Source organism: Trematomus bernacchii, unplaced genomic scaffold (genome assembly GCF_902827165.1).
Source record: "Trematomus bernacchii unplaced genomic scaffold, fTreBer1.1, whole genome shotgun sequence".
Taxonomy (NCBI): Eukaryota; Metazoa; Chordata; class Actinopteri; order Perciformes; family Nototheniidae; genus Trematomus; species Trematomus bernacchii.
In genome coordinates, this window is record NW_022987797.1 from 2,744,168 (window position 1) to 2,770,122 (window position 25,955).

General features: G+C 42.3%; 1 protein-coding gene across 1 annotated transcript in view; it reads left to right on the forward strand.

Moving 5' to 3' along the window:
- ripor3 (RIPOR family member 3) overlaps nt 1–25,955 on the forward strand; it is a 90,801-nt gene that overhangs the window by 52,038 nt on the left and 12,808 nt on the right. The window contains exons 9-21 of the mRNA XM_034149933.1: nt 3,227–3,290; nt 3,368–3,411; nt 4,513–4,638; nt 5,645–5,790; nt 11,216–11,342; nt 11,719–11,870; nt 19,904–20,125; nt 20,391–20,487; nt 20,890–21,153; nt 21,667–21,812; nt 21,901–22,051; nt 22,626–22,755; nt 22,909–23,073. Of these exons, the coding sequence (XP_034005824.1) occupies nt 3,227–3,290; nt 3,368–3,411; nt 4,513–4,638; nt 5,645–5,790; nt 11,216–11,342; nt 11,719–11,870; nt 19,904–20,125; nt 20,391–20,487; nt 20,890–21,153; nt 21,667–21,812; nt 21,901–22,051; nt 22,626–22,755; nt 22,909–23,073 (1,834 nt within the window). The remainder of the gene's footprint in view (nt 1–3,226; nt 3,291–3,367; nt 3,412–4,512; nt 4,639–5,644; nt 5,791–11,215; nt 11,343–11,718; nt 11,871–19,903; nt 20,126–20,390; nt 20,488–20,889; nt 21,154–21,666; nt 21,813–21,900; nt 22,052–22,625; nt 22,756–22,908; nt 23,074–25,955) is intronic.

The following is a 25,955-nucleotide window of genomic DNA, read 5'->3' on the forward strand; positions in this document are numbered from 1 at the left end:
TGTCTTTCCTATGCCGCTCGCTGAAGAGGGTGTAGGATAGCAGGATCAGGAGGCGTGGCCGCCTTATATACTGTGTGCCTGCGCGTGCATTCAGGTAGGCTCGCCCTGATTGGCCGGCTACGTTTATGCAACTCAGTATGTGAATACTCGCATAGCATGGTTAAGGGTAGTACCCATTGAGTCCAGTAGAGGGCTCCGCCTGTGCTTATATAACCAGGGTTACAATATGTAACCCACCGTTTCAGACAGAGGGTGAAAAGAGGTGCTGCAGCACAGGCAGTAGGAGAAAAATAAAGAGCTTTTTGAACATTAAAGCATGGAGACATGTTTCAGTAGAGGCAAAAAATACAAACATGAACCTTAACATTAGCATATGTCCTCTTGTGGTATGCTCATCACATGGTAAAGATGGTTATTTTAAATTATTTTATAAACTGCCGGGTACCTTGTGATTATAACCCAAGAAGAGAAACCAAACAAGATGAAGGCTGAGCCTTTCAGAGCGAGGTCAGCACCTCTGTCTGTCACACAAAGACCACACACACACACAGAGAAGTTCAGTCATCCGGGAGGGACTCGGAGTTGAACCGCTCCTCCTTCGCGTCGAAAGGAGTCAGTTGAGGTGGTTCGGGCACCTAGTAAGGATGCCACCTGGGCGCTTCCCTAGGGAGGTGTTCCAGGCACGTCCAGCTGGGAAGAGACCGAGGGGTAGACCTAGGACCAGGTGGAGGGATTATATCTCTTCGCTGGCCTGGGAGCGCCTTGGGATCCCCCAGTCAGAGCTGATTGATGTGGCCAGGGAAAGGAACGTTTGGGGCTCTCTGCTGGAACTGCTACCTCCGCGACCCGACCACGGATAAGCGGGAGAAGATGGATGGATGGAGGCCACACTTTATTAATTTGTGCGCACGATATACTTTCTCGTTGGCACGAGATACTTTTTCGCGCGCACGAGATACTTTTTCGCGCGCACGAGATACTTTTTCGCGCGCACGAGATACTTTTTCGCGCGCACGAGATACTTTCTCGTGCGTAGTACCGGTGCGCCAAGTAGGAAGAGGAGCGCACAGGAGACAACCGTTTCATTGCAGACTGTTATGTTTATGTGGGGAAATGGCAGTGCATACATTATTTGAGATATATTTCAAACTCGGACTTCATTTTAGGGACATTTCGGCCAGAGGTGTAGAGCTATTTGTTTAAGCACCGGATTCGCAAAACAGGAGAGTCTGCCTTGATCTAGGAATTCATGTCCGTGACTCTCACAGTATCTGCTATCTGCAGAGAGCTGTGTCTTTTACGCAGCGCCTTCACTGTGTTTACCTTCATTAGAACAGCTGAATAGAGATCGAGGCTGCTACGTTTTAGCCACACACACACACACACACACACACACACACACACACACACACACACACACACACACACACCACACACACACACACACACACACACACACACACACACACACACACACACACACACACACACACACACACACACACACACACACACACACACACACACACACACACACACACACACACACACACACACACACACACACACACACACACACACACACACACACACACACACACACATGCACCATTACAGATTTTGGTCATAGAAAAAAAATCCCCCCAAATCTTTTTTGGAATGACTTTTTGGAACATTTTAAGGTTTTAAGGTTCATGAAGGAACCACTTTATTCTCCAAGGTAACAGCAATTGGATTAAAAAATAATCATCATTAGGAGGACACAGATAAGTTATTTAAAAAAAAGTGAATAACAAATAAAAGCAAAAGAAGGATATGGCAAAACAGAAAGACATAAGGGAGAGAAGAAATACATTAAAATAAGAAAGTATTTATGTACTATTATCATACATTATTGGAACATTTTTCAAGATGAGTACTTGTGCATTTAGTACTTTTACAGTGTTTTGATGCTCATACATTTCTTCTTTCACATGTAAGTTACAGTATTTCTACACTTGCTATTTTATCTGAATTATTATATCTGAGTACTTCCACCTCCACCTGACTAACTTGTGGTGAAGTGTAAAATATAAACCCTTCCCAGTATGGTATTGTCTCTTGTCGGCCCATAAAAGGAACCGTTTATTGGAAATACAATACATTTATTTTTAAATGTGTCCCTCTTGTTACGTTATCTTCTTTTAAAATCAGTGTTTACATGCTACTCCTGACAGAAGCTCCTCTTAATAACCCTGAGTTTTATGTATTTACCACATGTGTTTGAATTTAGCTCTGTATTTAGACAGAATATTAATGGTCCTGCAATATTTAGGTGTCACAACCTCTTCAAGAGTCATAAATTGACCACTTTGTTTTGAGTTTTGACTTTAGGCATGAGTTTGACCTGCTGTGTGTGAGTAACAGCCGTGACCTCTTCAAACATCAGACCACACACAATGCCTCATCTGCTGATCTCTGTTCTTTTTCACACATTTATTACTGAAAAACGATTTCATTGACTCATATAAGTTATTCAGTGTTATTAACATAGGACAATGTTCATGTAAATGTTTCATAAGAGGCATATTATGCTAATTTTTTGCTTCAAACCTGTCATTTTGGTTTCTACTAGAACTTGTGTACATGCTTTAATGTTGGATAAACACATTATTTCTCTCATGGTGTTTTCTCTCCATATACGTGTATTTACCCTGTGTCTGAAACACTCTGTTTAAGCGACTGTTTCTTAGCTAGAAACAATTGCAAGACTATTCTCAAGCCATGAGTGCCAATAATGAGATTGAGGACATTATATTCTGCATGTCACATGAAAGCAAAATCTAAAGGGCTTGTTAAAGCTCATGTTTTCTGATAAAGGGCAGCACCCAAGTAACTGACCTGCCTTATTTCAGTTTGTGGGTTTGTAGGCAGAACATATGGAGTCAGGCCACAGTAAAACCTAGGTGGCAAATACACCAACACTAAGGTTCATTAAAACGACTTTCACATGTTCTACATTCAATTCAGGTTATGAGGAAAGCCAGTAAGGGGTTTGACTATCTTTCAGTAAAAGAGGCCAAAAAAAAGTGTTTCTGAATATCCAGTGTTGTATCCAGTGCTCTGTACATTAACCTCACTTTGGACAGGATGGATGAAAAGTATCAGAAGTGTAAGACTATTCAAGGTGCCCTGCTAAAGAATAATTTAGAGTTTTCCCTCTTACTTAATGTTCCTCTCTCTGCAGGACATGTCAGTTATGGAGGGAGAGTTGGAAATCCTCCTTGGAGAGCTTCACATCAAAATGAAAGGTACACACAAACACACACAGACACACACAAGTCCACACATTATCTTCCAAATATGTAACACGTGTTTTCCTTTGCAGGCCTGATCGGGTTTGCTCGACTCTGCCCTGGAGACCAATACGAGGTGAGCTTCTATTTTCAAACACCAATATCAGATATATTAGTGTTTGTGGTTAGAATAATAATGTGGAACATATTGAGTAGATGCTTCATGGAAAGTGAAGTCTAAATGTTTATTCAAGTTGAGTTAATCAAACATAGGGCTAGAACCAGAGCTAGTACTGTACTGTAGCTTAAGGAGGAAGTCAAAGTGCTATGAAGTCATTTGGAGATGATAATATGGGGGATTAGAGGCTTTGCATTTCAACAAATTCAATTACTTCAACTTCAAAATATGTCCATATCATAAAGTTTAAAAGAATGAAGTAGTACAAGTATAGTACTTGATTAATTGTAGCAACTAATTTATATCCCACCACTTGGGTGAGGGTCACTTCAAAAACCCATATTTTACTACTTTAGCTGGAGGGAAATGGACTATTATTTTTTGTATATTTGTTTATATATATTTGAGTTTAATGCCTTTCTAGAAAGATTGTATTTGTTACCATACAGGTCTAAAATCTAAAATGTATATTACATTAAACAACAACATACATTACCTCATCATCATCAGGTTATTACTCCATTGATAATACCATATTTCATTTTTTTTGCATCTAAGTATTTTTTTTACAAGATATTACTATACTATTATATTCATTAAATAATATATAAAAATATATACATAATTTAGCCTAAATGTGATCTATGGATGTGTTTCTCATTATTCCTGGACCTTTATTACTCTGCTACATACATATCAGCCTAATATTACTCAGATACAGTATACCTGTTGGTATTACGTCCACACTATAACCATGTGACTTAGCTGAGTGATTTAAAGTGCTAACAAAATATCAGAGTTTGCAGTTACATTTTTTAATGAAAAATGTGAGCTCTACATGAGTTATTCCTTACACCTCTACCTTATAAATGTTTAGCTTATAATAATACAAAATATATTATAATAACAAATCTCAATAGCTTGTACCTAAGGTATTGTAATAACTTCCTCTGCTGAAAAACACAACACACGGGTGGAAGTAACTCTCTTTAAACACACAACCCGTAACTGACTGAAGATTTAAAATCAGTTACTGACTGTTGGATGTCACATGACCAGGTGGTGGTGCGGTTGGGCCGCCAGCGATGGAAGATCAGAGGGAGGATCGAGTCCGATGACACTCAGGCCTGGGACGAAGAGGAGATGGTCTTCCTCCCTCACATACAACATAACTTCGAGATCAAGGTCACACACACACACACACACACACACACACACACACACACACACACACACACACACACACACACACACACAAATGTAGTACTGTACTTAAACAAATGTACAGTACATTCACTGTGAAGAAGACGTTTTGGGGTACTTTATTTTAGTATATTCATTTTATGCTACTTTATACTTCTACTGCATTACATCCTAGAGGGGAATACTGTACTTTATTCTCCACTACGTTTATTTATTAACTTAAATTACTAGTTTATTTTCATATTTATATTAGTAATACAAATTCTAATCGGAACATTTATTAAATTATCATATCAATAATATTTAATTTGATCCCAGGAAGAAATCATCTAATTTATTTAAGGCAATAGATATATAAATAACACATCAAAAGTATATATTATAATAGTGATTCACTTATTCAAACATCAATAACTTATATCCAAATATATAATGTTTATTATTCTGTTTTGGTACTTTAAGCATGCTCTTTGTTGACAAACTGTTTTTCAATTTTACCAGTGAAAGAATATTTCTTAATTGAAATAATGTTACTTTTACTTAAGTAAAACCTCTAAATAGAGTAAGATTTTACTAGTTGTAACAGTCCTGCAATAATAAAATGATGTTTCCTTATGTGTTATTATCATGGAGTAGTATTATACATATTACAAAACCCTCTTGGAGGTGATATTCTGTAGGATCAGCATACATTTTTAAAAGTCATTTTACAGATAACAACGTTCTTCTTTGAAAAAAATGTAGTATGCAGGACTTAACCCTGTAATAGCAGATGTTTCCATGAAATGTCTACTTTTATCAAAATCATCTTCCCCCTCTGATTCTGTGATTATGAATCATGTTACTTAAAACGTCACCAAGTTTTTGCAATACTTTTTGCTGTATTAAAAACACATTTCCTTTCACACCGTGTGTATTGTATTCTGTATGTTGTACAATACACCTGGCTCATGTGTGGGTATCTCACCCATCATGTCTGTTCTCTCAGGTGACGGAGGCGAAGGGTTTGGGTTGGCTGATGGTCGGCATGGTGACGTGTGTGAGCGCCGACTTCTTTGTGGCCAGGCCGCAGCTGATGCTGGTCGACATCACGGAGCTGGGAACCATCAAACTGCAGCTGGAAGTCACCTGGAAGTACGAACACATGCACAGATGAATAACTATGCAGCCCTGGAGGGTTCATAGAGAGAAAAATAAATAATAAATAAAACGAGGCCACGTTTTATTAATTCGTGAGCACGAGATGTCATTCGTGGCCTCAATTTAAATAAAACGAGGCCACGTTTTATTAATTTGTGCGCACGAGATGTAATTTGTGGCCTCAATTTAAATAAAACGAGGCCACGCTTTATTAATTTGTGCGCACGAGATACTTTCTCGTGCGCACGAGATACTTTATTATGGTTAGACACATCGAACTGCTCGATTATTACGCCATATTATTAGTTATATGAAGAAGATGTCCGGTCGCCAAGAAGCGTGTGTGTGTGTGTGTGTGTGTGTGTGTGTGTGTGTGTGTGTGTGTGTGTGTGTGTGTGTGTGTGTGTGTGTGGCCTAGCATTACTATACTTTTGGGGACCTAAATCTGTTTACACAGTCACGTGTGGGGACTCGCCTCCCTTATGGGGACAAAATGGAGGTCCCCATGAGGGGAATCATTAATTTTAGGGTGAAGACTTGGTTAGGTTTAGGGTTAGGGTAAGGGTTAGGGTTAGGCATGCGTTGGTTATGGTTAAGGTTAGGATAAGTCTCCAGGAAATGCATGTTAGTCAATGTAATGTCCCCTGAAGTGGTGTGTGTGTGTGTGTGTGTGTGTGTGTGTGTGTGTGTGTGTGTGTGTGTGTGTGTGTGTGTGTGTGTGTGTGTGTGTGTGTGTGTGTGTGTGTGTGTGTGTGTGTGTGTGTGTGTGTGTGTGTGTGTGGGCATTTGTTTTCAGAAGATATTATGATAGCGTTCGTTCCGGTGCACTCCGACAGCACTTAGCACTAGCCTAGAGATTAAGATTAAACTTCTTTCACTTGGCAATACACATATGGAGTTAGCCAGATGTGTGTAAATTACTGTTCATGGTAATTTGAAAACAAATGCCGGTGTCGGACACACGCATACACCGAACACACACACCGGTAACGCTCCACCTCCTGCACAAGCTCCGGCTCCTTCCCCCCCAGAGAGGTGACGTTCCACGTCCCAAAAGCCAGCTTCTGTCGCCCAGGTCTGGTCCGTCGAGACCGTCTGCATTCACTGCCACCCTTCTGGCAGCGCACCCGACCCCATCGCTGTTTCCCGTAGGTGGTGGGCCCGCGGGACGGAGAAGCAGAGGTGTTGCTCACGTTGCCTTTTCGGGCTGTGCCCGGCCGGGCTCCGTGGCAAGCCCGGCCTCGTTTTATTTAAATTGAGGCCACGAATTACATCTCGTGCGCACGAATTAATAAAACGTGGCCTCGTTTTATTTATTTTTCTCTCTATGAACCCTCCAGGGCTCCGTACTCCAGGGCTCCGTAAATAACCTATACAAATATACACTTTCTTTTATTTGGTACTTTAATACAGTGTTTTTCAAAGTGGGGGCCCCGACCCCCCGGGGGGCCGCCAGGGGGTCACGCAAAGTTTGAGGGAAAGGGGAATTTTTTTAAAGTTACATTTTTTTTTTTTTTAGATGTTATTAATAACTGCATATCTATCAATCGATGTGTCCTTTGATGCCAATCTTTTAAAATTTTTTATTTATTAATATTTTATTTTTTTGTTTGTAAATCACACGACCGCCCTTCATTATTACTGTTGAATATTATATATAATATTATTAAGGCATAAGTAGCTTTCAAAAATGCTAAAAATATATGTTAATTGTTCATATTACTGTTCAAAATTATATAATATTATAAGACAGAAATCACTTTAAAAATGCTTTAAAAATATGTTTACTGTTGATGTTACTGTTTAATATTGTGTTAAGAATGTTTATAACAGAAGACACAATGAATGTAACGAATGACAAACAAAAGATAAATACAAAAAAAAAATTGAAAAATAACTGATTATTAATTATTAATACAAATATATATTAAGAAAATGTATTAAGCTGTATGATTAATTTATCATATTGTCCATCTTAATGTACTCATCATTTAAAAAAAAAATTGCAACAGGGGGGTCCCCGCCAGAGGATAATGCTATATGGGGGTCCTTGGCATCGGGAGAATACATTGAGCAGAAGGCCAACCACAGTCATATATTTTGGTCTTGTAAAGCTTAAAGTGACTTCTGCAAAATTTCTATAGGGGAAATGTCACCTAATTTTGGTGTTTATTAAAAAAAAAAACACTTAAGCTTCTACTTGGAAAAATACCAGAAGAAATACAAAATAAAGACTTAGTACTTATTCCTCATAAGAAGGGTAAAGTGAAGAGTAGCAATAATCACAAAAATTAGGAATTGGGTAAAAGATGATCATTTAATAAACACAAAATGAAAGGATCTTAGAAATTAATTTAAAAAAGCCATGACAACAAAAATCTAATTCATATCTTTAACAAATGACGGGCAAAATGTGTGAGGTAAACAACACAAACATTTCCCTCCGGTTAGATATAACAATACATGTAATTATGAGGATTAATTATATATCTATTATGTTCTTTTTATTTCAAAAAAATGTTTATATGAGGATTGATATTTAGTTTTTTTATGCAGCTTAGTTTTAACTGCATTTAATTTCTGTATGTATACCCTATAATCCAAAATAAATAAATAAAATAAAAACAAAAGTAAACAAAAATATGAATGAGGTGATTGCATGACTTCAAAATGCAGATGCATTTCCTCTACTGGAGACAAGGGGTTGATGGGAAGGTAAAGTGGAGTACGTGATGGAAAGTAGAATCATTGGATGATCTGATGGGGAAAGGGTGTGGCTGCTTTGGAAAGATATCTGTAGTGTAAAATATGAGAACGCCTTTGTACTTTTGTTTCAACCTCAAAAAAGTCGCCCTTCGTTCTGCGTGGAAAATCATGAGGTGGTGATCACATGACTGACATGAGCAGCTGCTGCACAAACCCTCAGATACCCTCCTCTCACCGAGTGATATCAGAGACTGGAGAAGTGACACATTCAGTTTTTCTTTTTCTCTTTTGGTTTCTCCCACTCCTTTTCTGAGATGTCAAACAGATTCCTCAATGTTACTTTACCACATATTCAAAGCACTAAAAGATGATCAAAAAACAACCTACAACATGTAAACAACAACAAATCATGTGTTGGATTATTATAGAATGACATAGCGGTTTTGCAGAATCTGACGTTGTTATTCTCTTCTTTCTCTGCACCTCTAACCTGAGCCATCTGTCGCCGTGCAGCTCATCGAATACAGACTGTACATCACACACACACACACACACACACACACACACACTCACACACACTCTGCTGTGCCCTTGCACCATGACAGATCACATTTCAGGGCTTAGAGAGGCCAGGTGGTGGACGTTTCATGGATCCTCCCGGGAGACACTGAAAACCACACAAGCACACAGAAAGCTGCAGAACTCACTCACACACACTTACAGAAACAAAAGACTGGGGTGGCCGTACACACACACATCACACACAATTCTGTTGAACCTCTAAATGAGTCACAGTTAAGTGATTTCAATCAGTGTTTAATTTGAACTCTTAAAACCACAGAAAAATAAAGCAGGATGTTTTCTATGTATTATCTCCTGTCCTGTCTTGTTTTACTTCCTGTCGATGGGTTTTCCCGCCTGTTTGCTTGTCTGATTCTTTTCACCCTGCCGCCCCTTACATTTTTGCTTCCCCTCCACAGCTGTGTATTGTCTTGGTGATTAGTACTGTGTATATATATGCCTGTCTTCCCTAGCGTTCTCTGTCGGTTTGTCATCAATGTTTCCCTGATGTGTGCTGTTATTTCATACCTGCCTGATTCCCCGTGCTTCTACGGTGGCAGACTGGCGCAAACAATCTTGGGGATTATTAAATTGGCCAACTGTCACTGTTCGCAAAGTTAGTCCGTTTCATAATAATTTGCAAGTGTTTTGTCAGTATACTTCAAATCACTAGGTTAGCTAGCTAGCGATGATATTCGCAGATATTCTATCACATTGTTAAAATGTAAGGTACGTTTTCAGTGGGAGTGTCAGTTGGCCAACTTTATAATCCCTTAACGTTAACAAGCACTCCGGTCCGAGATGTGTGCATCACTTTCAGAGGTGGGAGAAGTACTCAGATCTGGTACTAAAGTACCAGAGTGTAGGAATACACTGTTACAAGTAAAAGTCCTGCAATCTAAATGTTACTCAACTAAAAGTAGAAAAGTATCAGCATCAAAATAAACTTAAAGTACAAGTAAAAGTAGTCATTGAGCAGATTGGTCCATTTCAGAATAATATATATGATATGTTATTGATCATTAAAGTGTTATGAAAGCTGGTGAAGGTGCAGCTACATGTCGTTTTAATGACTTTGTATACTGCAGGGTAGCTTGTGAATTTACTCCAGGTGTAACTAAAGTCTGATTTAAGACTTGATTATATTTCACATCATTAATTCAAATCTAAAGTAAAGTAAAGTAACTAAAGGTATTAAAAAAATGTAGTGGAGTAAAAGTACAAAGTAGCATTAAATGGAAAGTATCTCAAATGTGTACTTAAGTACAGTACTTAAGTAAATGTTGCTTCCCACCTCAGATCACTTTTTGGCGTCCCTGTTTCCGTTGTGTTTTGAGCTTCTTTTTTATTTGAGCGTTCTGTTTATGCAGCGCTTTTAGTAAACGCTGCGCATGTTTCGTCAAGTTGGTGAAGATGTTTCTTCATTTGCATGTGTTTTGGCACTTGTGTTTTTATATTTGCATCGTTTTTCTAAGTGCAGCGTGTTTCTCCTAATGGAAGTGTTTTGGGCTGTTGGCCACTGTATGTTCCGGCCCTTTGCCCTCTTGCCCTCTGTCTGTACTTATTCAGCTTTTCTTTGTTTTCGTTTGTTTTGTTTTACCTTGCCTGGTCCCCCTGTTTTTGTGTCAAAGTGTTTTTGTTATCTACTTTATTTAATTAAAAGCTGGCTTTTTAAGTTTTTAAGTTGTTGATTAAGCGCGTCAATGCTCTGACAACCTCCCAAATAAGTGTTTAGAATGCTCCCAACATATCAATTTATCGACACTTTACACAAATTACTTACGACTACTGCAGATAACATTTATGATACATTCAGATAGCTCAAGGGTTGGTATAACTCAGCTGATGCGAACCATAAAAGTTTGAAACAGGAACTGTGACCAAAAGGAATCATAGATTTCACATGTACAGTCTTTACACATGCTGTCACGATTAACAAAAAAGGGAAAGGCGGTAAAAATTTTCAGGTATGGAAAAACGTCAAACTTTGGAAAAAAAGTTTGGAGAATGGGTCATGAGACAAGCTTTAAATATTAAAAAGCAGTGATTGTTGCTGATTTATTGTCATCATATGGATGAAATGTGTTGGATGTGTGTATAATGTACCTTTTATATTTATATTGGGTGTGCTTGTGTGTGTTTGCTCCTGCAGTCCGTTCGACAGCTCAGAGAAGATGAGGCCGCTATCCGTCAGCAGGCAGTCGGTGTCCAGCAGGAAGAGCTCTGTCTACAGCTGGACGGCACCGAGCACCCCCTCCTTCACAGAGAAATACTTTATAGTGAGTTATACACACTCCAACACACATTAGCGATAAACACTATACATGCCTTTCCCTGTAATTTAAGATAAAACCAGGACTAATTCACATTTTTGACATCCAGGAAATAATAAATCACAGATTTATAACAGATTCATGCCTGCTTTTCTTTAACACCACTAAAATGCACATGCAGTTATAGAAAATGCACCTAGATTAAATCTATCTTTTCCCATATCCTCAACTGCAAAGGACTTAATTCGTATGACCACATAATATATTGCAAATATTGCATTTAGCTGTTAAAATTACTACATTTTCCTGTCAGTTACAGCCAGTGGCTTTAAAGTCTAAAGTGTGATTTTTAAATCGATATATTCTCCTCTCTCCTCTGCAGTCGATGATGCGTGAGCTGCAGGATCCAGAAGGTTCCCTCCCCTCTCTGGTGTCTAAAAGTCGACACAACAGAGGGGGGGTGTCTCTGCTCAGCTATCTGTCCCACCCCTCCCACACCGGCACGCCAAACCACAGCCAGCAGAGCCCCTACAGGTGTGAAGCGTTACAGGAAAACACAAAGAGGCTAAACAGTAGATACAGAGGACACACTGGTAAAGTGGGGTTTGTCCCACTTCTCCGATTGTTTTATTTGAGTGATTTTACCTTCAACATAAAGGAGTGAATATCACTTAGCAGTACTTTACAAAAATATGACAAAAATTATACATGTGACCCCTCAGATTCCCTTCATTAAGGGTTCTTCTCTTCTAGGTTGGGGACCATTGCTTTAAAGCAGGGGTGTCAAACTCAATTTCATTGCGGGCCACATTATCATTATGGTTGCACTCAACGGGCCGGTTGTAACTTTAAGACTATATAAATATAAATATAAAAATATATAATAAATATAAAATAATGTATTATATTACATTATTGACTCTGCATTGGATTATTATCAGTTCTGTTAATAACTTCATAAATAACTATGTCTGAAAGCAGAAGTCTAGGGCAGGGGTTCCCAACCCCCGGTGTTACTGCCGGGCCGCGAAATAGCTGTGAGTTTATCGTAATATTTGCAGAATTATAAATATATAAAAATATTTTATCATAATATTTTTTTCAATAAGTGTTTAATTTTCGCACCTATGCCACCAGTCATATTATTTCATCGAGTAGCTATAGTTAATCTTTCACCAGAAAACCGTTGAAAATGGCTTTTATGATGTTCCGAGGGATTCGGCGGCTCAGCCATAAGGTCTCAGCCTCTTGTGCGCACGAGCACGTTACCGGTGCGCCAAGTAGGAAGAGGAGCGCACAGGAGACAACCGTTTGATTGCAGACTGTTATGTTTATGTGGGGAAATGGTGGTGCTGTAGTGCCGAGAGAAGGGAGTCGGAGGCGGTGCATCGGAGGTACAAATCTGGCTTTATTGAGGAGCAGAAATCGACATGCTGTCGGGTCGAGCCGAGAAGAGTAAGAGAAAGTGAAAGAGGAGGACACACAGTAGGTACCCCGGAGGTACCGTCAACATATATGTCCGGGCGGAAACAATACCCCCAACCTGTAGTTCCCGGATTGAATTATGTAACCCCAGTGTATGAATCAGTGATCACTACACAAGCCCCCCCAGAATTCAACCATGGACACAATCCTCGCGTCCGGGAGGAAGCACCACAGGGGCCGAGGAGGGCGGGCCATGGAACGGGCCGTCGGAAGGGGGCCGCAGGAGAGGGTAGGGGCCCCAACGAAGGCGAGGGCATCCCCACCGGAGGGCGGGTGGCGGGCCGGAACGGGCCGTCGTCAGGGGGCCGCAGAAAGCAGGGTCGCTGTGTCGAGACCAGGGGACGGGCGTGAAAAACCCGGTGGTCCCCAGCAGGGAGGAGCGCCGCCCGGCCGCAGGCGAAGGCACAGCGGCGGCGGGCACGAAGTCCTCGGGAGGAAGGAGCCGTGTCCCCGGGAGGAAGGAGACGTGGACAGGGGAGAGGCCAGACGAGGCGCCGTCGAGGCCAACCGTGAGCCGCGGTCAGAGGAGAGGCCAGGCAGGGTCCCGAAGCGCGCCACCCGCGGGCCGATGAAGGCACGGGTGACGTTCGAAACCGCCGAGGCGAGGGAAGAGGCGAGACGGGGTCCAGAAGCGCGTCACCCACGGGCCGAAGCAGCCGCGTGACGTCCGAAGCCGCCGTTGAGGTGGTGAAACAGCGAGAGGGTCCACACGAGGCCGACCAGACATGGTCGAACCTCCTCTCAGGCACCAGAAAAAGCTCAAAAATGGTCGTCCCGTCCACGAACAAAAACAGGTGGGCGAAATCGTGAGAGGATCCACACGAGGCCGACCAGACGTGATCGAACCTCCTCTCCGGCACCACAAAAAACAAAAACAAAAACAAAACAGTCGGATGTCGATAGCTGTCGTTAGCCGTCGAGGCCAGCCGGTCTCGACGGCCGGTAGTCGCTGTTTTTTTCTATCTATAGCCAATCAGATGTCTCCTCAATTCTAAGCCAATCACATGAGCGCGCCCCCACGAGGGTAGATTTCTTGCGTTCATGGCGTAGCGCTTCATGTACGCATTTTGCGCTGTCCGGAGCTGACAGGTCCATGGAGCCTGTCTGCAGGCGCTAATCTCAGGACACTTCCACTCTCAGTACATTGCCACCAGAGTTGGGTGTAACGCGTTACAAAGTTACTGTAATAATATTACTTTTGTCGGTAACGGAGTAGTGTAACGCGTTACTTTTATAATTCAGTAATCACACTACAGTTACTAACATTGCCCCGACACGCGTTACTTCGTTACTTTTATAAAATCAGTCATAATCACACTGACAGACAAGAGGGGTTTCCGCCGCAGGTTTATATGTACGTAATCTGCGCGACTTGCGCGTCCACATCTCCACCTCCTATTTATTCAAACGACGACTGCGACCGTTTTCTCACCTGTTTTATAAACAAGGTGGCTGACGTGAGGTCGAGCATCAACCCCTCCCACTCCCCCCTCCCTATCTGTCCAGTTAGGCAGGCCACGCTGAGTAATTTCTCCTGCATCACTATAGCCGACCTAACCGCTGTAGTGAGCACTATGAAATCTTCCTCAAGCCCTCTGGATGCCTTACCAACGTCTATGCTAAAAGAAGTTTTTTCGTGTGTCGCTCCACCCCTGCTCCACATTATAAACATCTCCATTGTCTCCGGCTCCGTCCCATCATTCTTTAAGCAGGCGGTTGTTCAGCCCATTCTCAAAAAACCCAATCTAGATCCCTCCCTCCCGAATAATTACAGGCCCATCTCAAAGCTCCCATTTGTGTCAAAAGTCTTAGAAAAAGTTGTTGCTAACCAACTCAATACATATCTGAATGATAATAAAATCCATGACAAATTCCAATCAGGCTTCAGAAAACACCACTCCACAGAATCAGCTCTCCTCAGGGTCTCCAATGACATCATGATGGCATCGGATGCAGGTGATTGCGTGGTTCTGGTGTTGTTGGACCTGAGTGCAGCGTTTGACACAGTGGACCACGCCATCATGCTAGATAGACTCAGGGAGTGGGTAGGCATCTCAGGGTCTGCCCTCCAGTGGTTTGCCTCGTACCTCAGTGGGAGAAGTTTCTCCGTGGCGGTGGGCCCGTTCTCATCAGACAGCACTCCCCTATCCTGCGGCCTGCCCCAGGGTTCTGTTTTAGCCCCCCTTCTTTTTGCCCTGTACATGCTCCCATTGGGCTGCATAATTAGCCAATTCAAGGGTGTCTCATATCACTGTTATGCAGATGATATCCAGATATACATCTCTTTCAAACCCGTCAAAATGGAAATTGTAAACACTCTCATCACATGTCTGTCTGCAATTGAGGATTGGATGTCAAGCAACTTCCTACAGCTCAATGCTTCAAAAACGGAAGTCTTGATTTTAGCGGCTGATAACATCGCCTCTAAGATAGCAAGCCACCTGGGTTCCTTCAGTGGTAACATAAGGGCAAACATCAAAAACCTTGGTGTAACTTTCGATCAGTCTATGCTACTAGACAAACACATAAAACTTCTGACCCGTACCTGTTTTTTCCATCTCCGAAACATTGCCAAGCTCAGGGGGGTTCTATCAAACACAGAAATGGAGATGGCTATTCATGCCTTTATTTCATCCCGGCTGGATTACTGTAATGCTCTGTTCTCCTGCCTCAACAAAACATCAATAAACCGGTTACAACAGGTCCAAAATGCTGCAGCCAGATTACTCACTCGGTCCAAAAAAACATGCCACATCACTCCGATCCTTTCTGCCCTGCACTGGCTCCCTGTCCATCTCAGAACCCAATTCAAGGTTTTGGTCTTCACTTATAGAGCTGTCCATGGCCAAGCCCCAGCCTACATTAATGACCTGATCCTCCCTCATAGCACAACTCGGGCCCTGAGGTCCTCTGAGCAAGGCCTCCTAAGGGTGCCCCGAACCAGGCTAAAAACCAAGGGGGACCGTGCCTTTGAGGTGGTGGCCCCAAGGCTCTGGAACAAACTCCCCCAGACACTAATACCCCTTTCACACCGGCGCTTTTCCAGCTCCTGCTGGGAGCTAGAGCCTGAAAAGCGCCGGTTTTTCCTGTTCACACCGCAGCGGCGGCGCGTCATAGCTCCGGAATGCGGTTCACTTCCAGCTCCAAAAAATTGTCGGTCCAGAGGCAAGAGCTTTGGAGCTATGACGCGGCGTCGCTTACGTCTCTTACGTCGAGGCGTGCAGGAAACCTTACTTTGACCATCCGTTCGCTGTTATTGATCATTGTGGAGATACATGGGCTATACAGGTTGTCATGTCCGACTATCAGAAGTAGAATCATAATGAAAAATACGCCGGTAAAATGTGCCTATAGAAAACGGCTTAGCAAGTAGTCAGTTTAGCTTCGGTTGCTATGCTAACATCACCCATGTTATACCAGAGAAACTTTCATAACAGCGTTGTGATGCCAAACAGCGTCAATTCAGACTGACACACATTCACTTAAGGGGAACTGGGGATATGTATCAGCTGCTTGTGTGACAGTCAGACAGTGAATACTTTAGAGCCGTGTGAGCTAACCCGGAGCTAATGGGAGAATACACCCGTGGAAGAGCAGCCAGCACTGCAGCGGTCGGTAAATGCCGCTGAAACACATTAATAAACAATGAACCACGGCACTCTGGAGAAAAGTATAAGGTTGGAGAAGTCGTTATTTAATTTAATCTGGCTTCGTATGATTAAAAGCAACACGATCATCGACCCGACGCAGTCCCCGGCCCGTTGTTGTTGTGGGAGAAAATCAGCGACGTAAACTGTGACGTCATGACGCAGCAGCGGCAGCTCTGGGCAGTGTGAACAGAGCGGGAGCTGAAAAGGGAAACGGGAGCTGAACCAGAAAAGCTCTCGCGAGGAGCTAGAAAGTGAAAAGCGCCGGTGTGAAAGCCGCATAAGAGCCTCTGCCTCAGTAGAGATTTTTAGGGGGCAGTTAAAGACCCACCTCTTCCGTCAGGCCTTTGGGGCATCGGAGGAGGTGAGTTAGTAGCTGTCTTTTATTGGTGTTTTATCGTATGTTATATCCTATGTATTACCTGCTGTTGTTTTATGCCTTTTTATGCCTTTTATTCTACATTTTAGTTGTACTGTGAATTGTGTACTGTACTGTAAAGCACTTTGTACATTCGTGTTGTGAAGGGTGCTATATAAATAAAGCTTTACTTACTTACTTACTTACTTACTTACTGACAGACAAGAGGGGTTTCCGCCGCAGGTTTATATGTACGTAATCTGCGCGATTTGCGCGTCCACATCTCCACGTGCAGTGCTGCATAAACATGGCAGAGTCAGCGATAACTTTCGAGGGGTGGAGGTATGCCCATTATTTTGAGTTTGTCCGAAGAATAGACAGGAATGTGACGGTGAGGTGCAAACTGTGTCCAGGCCAGAAGCTGTTATCCACGGGTGCAAACACCACGTCAAACATCAACAAACACCTGCAAAGAACACATGCTAAGGTGAAGCTAATAGCTAAGGACCCCCAAACCCAGAGTGAGGATGTTGTGAGTGCGCCGCCGCCGACTCCGAAGCAGCACAAATTAGAATTTGGAGGACCGGTAACCAAAGCAGAGATGGACAGGCTTGTAGCATCCTTCATAGTAGAGGTAATGTTGCCCATTTGCACAGTGGAATTACCATCGCATCGTTCAGAGATATACTGCGCAAAATACAGATAGCAGGAGACAGAGGACAGCCATAGTCAGAGCTATCTGGATCAGTCTTATGATGGAAACTGAACTAAAGAGAACATTTGAAACTTTAGCAGTCTGCGTGATCTGCCTGTAGGGAGGGGCGGGCCGGCCCTGCGAGTAAAGTAACGAGTAAAGTAACGAGTAAAGTAACGAGTAAATTAACGAGTTACTTTATGTAGAGAGTAACGAAGTAGTGTAATATATTACTTTTTTTTAAAGTAATATGTAATATATTACTTTTTTTTAGTAACGACCCCATCTCTGATTGCCACTTTCCGAGCAGGAAATGCACGCAAATACAAGCCTTTATATTATTAAGGTACAGTGCCACTTTCCGAACCATTAATGAATGCTTGTGTACACAAAAACGGCAGGCAAAACCGTTTTAAATGTGTGTTTCCTGTATGGCGAATACAGCTGCTTTATTTATGTCTGTATGAAGTTGTTGTGAGTGTGGAGGGAGCAGCTACAGGTTAGCTTAGCCTAATCGATCAGTGCACTACGAAGCCAGTGCTAGACAGTGAACTGTCAACGGGGGGAGCCCCGCCGGTCATTATCGGCCGATATTCACTCTTAATAGTTTGATCGGTGCTCTCTATAAAGGCCGATCAGGAGAGCTGGATCTGATCGTTATGGACATAACATAGAGTGAAGTTTTAGCGAGCTGCATGAGAAACTGACGGGCTGTCAGGAGAGAGGGAGGGAGAGAGGAAAAAATAGATGATCCTTACTCCCGTGTTATTAATTAGCCATACCCGGCCATAGTCCGGTAATTACCTGCTAACGGAAACGCTGCTACACAATTCTTCTTCTTATTATTATTATTATTGAAACATGACCGGTAAGTTTCAAATTTGTCCGGTAAAATAAATTCTGTCCGCGGAAACCCTGCTCCGGACAGCGCAAAATATGAAGTGTCATGAACGCAATAAATCCTACCCTCGTGGGGACGCGCTCATGTGATTGGCTTAGAATGAAGGAGACATCTGATTGGCTATAGATAGAAACAATTACAAGTACGAATCGGGTGACCGTCAGGGGAGTCTCAAAAAACCCACACACGAATGCACAGCGATCCATGCACAGAAAGCGGTTTGTGTTTGCAGGTTCAGGGGATTTAAACGGAAAACAAATATGTGAGGATCAAAAATACATAAGTAAAACTTTTTTCTGTATTTGGATTTTATTTACATGAATATGAAACGGAACACATTTGTGTGTGCATTGAAAAACACAAGTGTGGATCCGGAAATACAAGTGTGAATCCTTTTGTGGATCATGAAATACAAGTGTGAATCCTTCTGTGTGCATGTGTGTATTATGAGACTGTTCTGAGCCCATAGATTACTCCCCCTTTTATTAGTTTTATGAAGGAGATGTCCAGTCAGTCACCAAGGCACATGATGTGTGTGTGTATGTGCTCTGCTCAGCTCAGCTCAGCTCTGTGTGTTCGGTGTGTTTGTGTCTGTCCGACACCGGCATTTGTTTTCAAATGTTTATGAACAGTAATTTACACACATATGGCTAACTCCATATATGCGGCTGTTCCCAAAATAAATTAGTTTAATCTTAATCTCGATGTAGTGCTAAATGCTGTCGGAGTGCACCGGAACGAACGACACTATCATAATATCTTCTGAAAACAAATGCCAGTGTTCATAATGCGGCTTCTCCTCGTTTTCCCAGCATTCACTGGATTATCCGTAGATCATACAAACAAAACCAAAACGTTGATTTATCTGTTTTCCCGTTTTGGTTTAAAAACTGAATAACGTCGTTTTTTTGGTTTTCCGAAAAACCAAAAAACGACACCGGTTCTTTTTTAAACTTTGTTAATATGTTTTGGATGCATATTGTTCTAGTATTTGTTCAGGCTGTTACATACAATTAGCCTCTGTTGCTACCTGCTGGTGGTGAGTAAATATTAAAATCAGTTAAAATTGACAACCGGTCCGCGATTGTTTTTTAATGTATCTGCCGGTCCTTGGCACAATAAAGGTTGGGAACCCCTGGTCTAGGGCACATCATTGAAAGCAAATATTCAACAATTACACCAATTGTAGTGTATATTATATTCTTTGCAAGCTCTTGCGGGCCACATAAAATTAGGTCGCGGGCCGGATTTGGCCCACAGGCCTTGAGTTTGACACCCCTGCTTTAAAGGTACATTTTTGGGGAAAATCTGGATTTTTACCCAGTCAGATTAAAGTCAGATTCAAAAGATATGGTTCCTGTATTTGTCCAATAAAGTGATTCAAATGTAATTCACACATCTATTTTAGAAACATTCTGATTATAAAATGCATTGATGTATGTGTTATTTGAATGCTTTTCATAAAAATCAATTCATCCACAGTCGCATGCGGGCTCACAGCTACCCCTCCAGCTACAGTCAGGGCACCAGTCTGGGGGGAAGCCAGACTCAGCTGTCCTTCGAGGAGGAAGAGTCCCTGGAGATCTCTACAGAGGAGGGGGAGACGAGAGAGGAGAAGGATGAAGAGGAGGAGTGGGAAAGTGTGTTGGATACTTCCTCCATTCCGGCGCAGAGTAAAGCAGGGTCCCTGGTGGCTCTGCAGAGGTGAGGATGAACTCAAGAGATTTAAGTGCTGCCTAAAAAGAAGCATTGTTGCGATGTCGTAAACAAATAAATATAAATTATTTATTTCTTGTTATTAAAATGTGCTTACTGTACCCTACTTAATTTGCCTGTCTAATCCACTGTCTGTTTAATTTCCATGCTGTGGGACGAATACAGGATTTCTGATTCAGATTCTCATGAATGCCAACATGGTAAAACCTCCTTTAATAAGACGCTAACATATAAAGTTGTTTCTGTTCCACAGGTCCAGCACTCCTGACATCCTCAGGAAGAACACAGCTGGAGAAGCAGACCCAGAGAAACACAGTGCAGCGCTGGGACAGGACACTGTCAGCGCTCAGGTAAAATACACCTTCTGGCTCCACTGGAGTCATTAAAAACATCCCAAGATCATCATTTGGGAAGCACTGATCAACATTTGAAAATATTCAGTTATTGCAGCCCTTATTTGTTGTATTTATGCAGTATAGTAAAAGCAGAAAGGCAAAACTTTATGTGTTTATATCTATATTGCAAGTAATATCGTTATCCCAATAGCCAACAATGATATCATCTTTTTCTTACTGAAGTTATTGTTCACCCCTATTGCTAAGGGGACCCATTGTGACAACTTTCACTGAACTGCATTTCTTATGGCTAAGAAAATGCCACCTCTCCAAAATCTAATAATCTTTAAAAATAATTTTCAGGTATTTCTATTACTCCTCGCCTCATTTTAAACCCTCCCTGAATATATATTCCAGGACTCCTCGCAGTGTCAGTCATATTCTGCCCCTGCATCACCGACATCCCCTTCTCAACCCCCGGTCACACCTCCTTCCTCCCCCCTGGCTGCTGCTCCATCCCCTGGGGGGTTGGGGGGAAGCGGCGCCCAGCGGAGGGCCCAGGCTGTCAGACTTGGAGCCCTGTTCAAAGAGCTGGAGCAGACGTTACAGAACCAGAGCGGCTCTGAGAAGGAGCTGAGGGCCCTGGACCACCAGATACTGCACCTGGCTACCATCCTGAAGGTGTGTATGTATACCAAGCCTCCAGAAGGTGAGCTGAGTGATTAAGCAAATAGTGGCCAAACGATGATACTTCAACTTCCATGTTATTCGTGTGATGTCATTTGGGCCAAAAATAAATGTACTCATTGACTTTCATTGGGAAAGAGAGGTCTGTTATTCAGCGGATCATTTTTTGATTCTAATCTTGATTAGCTTAATCAACTTCACAGTACACTTGAATAGCTCTCAGGTCTTAAAAGTTGTTAAATGTGCTAAAAGCCAAATCCAGAGGTTTTTTCCCTCTCCATTCATTTGAGCCGAGCAAATTTGAGGCGGGGCTTAAAGGCAAATGCATGTTCGCGTTTTCCCAATGATGCAGAAGATTTGGCCCTCTTTTTTTACTCGAGAGTCAGGAGAATTTGGTTTCATGTACCACTAAGTAACTTTAACATCCTAAATCTCCTGAATCATGATTTACATACACACCTGGATGTGATCTTTATCTGCATGGATGTGGCATGTGCTCACCCACAGAACGACCTCTCCCTGCTGAGAAGCTCTTCCACAGAGGAGACTCTGGCTGTGGAGGAAGTCCTGGAAAGCTTCGACTTCCTGTCAAATGACTTTAATGCGGATGATGACACTTCCTGTTTGGGTAGCCTAAGACTAAAAGACAGTGGGTGAGTTTAAACAGACAAAAGATAATCATCAATGACACTGATATGAGATGTGAAACAACTCATCTAATGTTTTCTCTTCATCCATCAGCATCAGTTCTTTGCAGCAGAGCACTGCAAAGAGTCTTGGCTTCCAATCAACTTCAGAGGAAGAGTTGGTCGTCACCCCTCTGACTTCTGGGAATTGGTGTCTAGACCAGGCTCTTGAGAGTCACCTGGATATTTGTTGTATCCTGCTCCAGGTATAGTGTTTTAATGAGCTATGTCCACATTAGAGTTATCCTAATAATTAGGCACAACGCAAATGAACCCACATTGTTTCTATCTAAACCCAACCCAGAACCACCGCAAAATGTTTTTGACCACAAATGTATACTAATATGGGGCCCAAAGTAAACACAAACTTCACAAACATAGCACATTAATAAAGAAAAGACAAAATACAGGAAGAGGACCTTGGCACATTTGTACTCGGTCATAAGTGATACATGAGAGGAATTATTTGTAGTTGATCTATATATAGCTTTTTAGGAAGTTGCTGCATGCTATGAATACCTTTTTCTAAAGTATTAGAAGCGTGGTAGTGGTGACTTGATCTACGACATGCAGTTTCTCGTAACAAATGTTTCTTCAAAGCTGTATCACAGGCTTTGGTTGGAGGTTAATCCAGTTCAAACAGAGGGAATTTGATGAAATTAAAGGCTAGATTGTAATGGCAGAGAATCAAAGCTTAGTCCACATTAATAATGTTTTTGGATCAGTGGTTAACATATTTTTCTGTCGAAATGTTAACAAATCCTCATAATGTTTCCTCAGATGATAACAACCACCGACTTCGGCCCATCTCGGAGGGAGCTGCTGGAGGAAATGTCTCTGCAAGCTGAAGTCCTGGACAGGATCAGCTGTCTGCTGCTGGAGAAGAACGAAAGCCTCTGTGCTCGAGACAGTGAGTTTAGAGCAGAGCACTCTTAGTGCATAAATAGGCCAACAAATATGTATACTCTGATTATAACATAGTCAACAAAAAACTTTTGTGGAAAAAATGACATCATAAATGAATCTATTTTGGATTTACATCCTCCCCTCTCTTCTTCTTCAGTCCTGCCTAAGACGCAGAGAACGAGGGCCGTGCTGTTGTTCTGGGAGGAGTGTGTGACTGACAGCAGCTCTCCTTTCTGCTGCCTCTCCGACACATTCTCCAGGACGTTAAAGAAACGTTACACACACAAGGTGAAGGCCAAGCAGCCTGGACAGTCAGAGAAAGGTACAGTACGGCAGTACATACACACTTATTTGATCTCTTTTACTTATTTTGTGATCATTCATTTACGTTTTTTAAGTACGTTCTTATTCAGGATGTTATGCCTTCTACTACTGTATAGTTCACTTAATTTCCCATAATGAAATCTTTATAAACTACATCTGTATCTGCATACAAATCTGTGGGCAACAGGAAAAGGGTTTGGTATCAGTTGCGTTGATTTTCAGGACTCTGGGTGCACCATGACTGAATCCTTCCTTAAAATCATTACATTTCACCTATATAGACAGTCTATGGTTCTAACAAATTGGGGGTTACCATCTAGAACCAGCCTTTGGTTTCAAAAGTGTTCTGGTTTACAATTGCAGTCTGAGTATTAATAATAATAATAATAATAATAATAGCTTGGATTTATATAGCGCCTTTCATGAGACCCAAGGTCGCTTTACAAAGAAGAACAGGAGTAGGAACAAACATAACAAAACAAAAGGCAGTCAGACAAACAGTCAGACAGAGAAAACAACAAATAGATTAGGGGCCAAAGGCCTTAGCAAACAGATGGGACTTGAGGGCCCTTTTGAAGGCGTCAAGCGTGGGAATGTTGCGGATCTCCGCAGGGAGAGCGTTCCAGAGGGTGGGGGCTGCCACACTGAAGGCTCTGTCCCTGAAGGTTCGCAGGTTGGTGCGGGGGGTGGTAAGCAGGCCAGAGTCTGAAGACCGCAGGCTCCGGGGTGGGGCATGTGGGCGGAAGTGGTCCGATAAGTACTGGGGGGCATGGGCATGGAGGGAGTTGTAGGTGAGGAGGAGGACTTTGTAGGATATACGGGACTTGACCGGCATCCAGTCGAGGTGGATGAGGGTGGGAGTGATGTGCTGCCACGGCTTTGTATGTGTGAGCAGAGCAGAGATTTTCTCTAAGGGGTGCTGTGGGATAGCTTGACGTTTCATAGAGGGTGCTCAAACATTTAGGGTTTCCCATTAATGCACCAGCGCTACAGTTGAATTTTCTACTGCAACACTCCCCACACGCACATACACAGTACACTCGCGACTTTTACAATGAAGGCTCGATAATCAGCTCATGGCATATAAGTGTAAGCAGGGGTAAAGTGCTATTTTTACAAGTGGGGAGTGGACCTAACCTCCTATAGGAGGGTCCTTACCTCCTCTCGAGGGATCCGGGGGCATGCTCCCCCGGGAAGATTTTTTTTAAATATTGAAGTTAAAAGCATCAATCTGGTGCACTTTGAGAGCAACATTAAGGGCGCATTCACACCAGCCTTTTATAGTCCGGTTGAATCTAACCTTGGTTACCAAGGTTTAGCCGCTTGGTGCGGTTCATTTTGGTCGGTGTGAACACGTTTTTTAACGGACGTTGTCTGATTATATAAATCATATGCGCGGGCCGCTAGAGTCTGTTGATCTCCAGATTAACAGCAGCATGAGAATAACCTGCCGAAAGTGCCGATGCTCCATGGCGGAGGCTCAGGTAGAAATTGCCGGGATTTGCGTTTTTACCCCCTTAATGTCTGACCAATGGTTGAACACAGTGACGTGCGGTGAGGTTCATGGCTGGTGAGGCACTGAGTCAGATTTACAAATATTATATTTTGACCTTAATCTAAATATTCGGTTATTTTCAAAAGCTTTTTTAGTCTGATGCTTCGATTCATTTTAAACAGACCGTTCAACAAAAGGATACCCAAAATCTAAATATTGGATTGTTCTTTCTAAGTAAGATCCCATGTTCATTACAATTGTGGTCTTACCTTGACTTGAAGATGAAGTCCATGCTATCCTTCTGGACAACAATCTCCATTACTTTTTTGTAAAGGTCCTCCTTATCTCCCTCTAGTTTCAAAACAAAAGTCGAGTTTGTTGTTTGTGTCTACCGTCTCTGCGTAGAATAACAGTAGCAACAAGAACCTGTGGGCTCACGTGCGCCCCCTTCAGTGCGGCAGAGGTTATGGCTGCCTCTCCTGGTGCTTTTTTCATTGCCGTTGTACGATGAGACCAGCGAGCCTAAATATCATATATACGTGAAATAAGTTATTTAGAGACTATGGATGGCGAGGATAAATGTAATAAAGGGATCTACAAACATTACATTGGTGACATACAGTGAGATGGTAACAGGCATGCGCTTAGGGCCCGCTTTCCAGACAGTTTCTGTGGGGTGACGCATTCTGAGGTGAGGCAGAGCTCATCTGTGCCTCACCTCACCCCACATTAAGCAAATGAGCCTGGCTTGAGCATGCTCACAAAATAAGTGCCCGCGCTACATTAGTGCCCGCGCTCCAGCCAGTTACTGTGGGCTTACGTGAGGCAGAGCTCGTCCCTGCCTCACTCCTCATCGCTCCCATGTAGTTGTAGCGGAGCTCGGCCAATTTGCTGATTTTGACTATAAAAAGCGATTGGAATCATACAGAAATCACACTTACAACACAGATCAGTGGAGACATTTTATTATTATTACTATTTAGTTTTTCTTTAGTTGTTTTTCTGTTACATTGGAGTATGACAGGTGAGGCTCTGCCTCCCCTGACTGCACGTCACTGGTTGAACAGCATTTCCGTGCACATGACTTGTGTTTAAAGTTTATAGTCCGTTTGAGTTTTGCCCTGTGAACGCAAACCGAACCTTCTGAAAAATGAAACAATGTAACAAACTGTGGTCTGGTGCGCACCAGAGAAGCAGACTATTAGGTGTGAATGCACCCTAAGAGATCTATGGATACATCTCTCAACACCCATATGAAACAGAACTGTAAACAGATTTTCAATTTCTTTATAGATATTTTACAAATCACTCCCCTTTCAAACTTTATTCTTTTTTTACTGTCATATAGTATTTCATAACTGTTTTTCATTTATGCTCTTATTTTT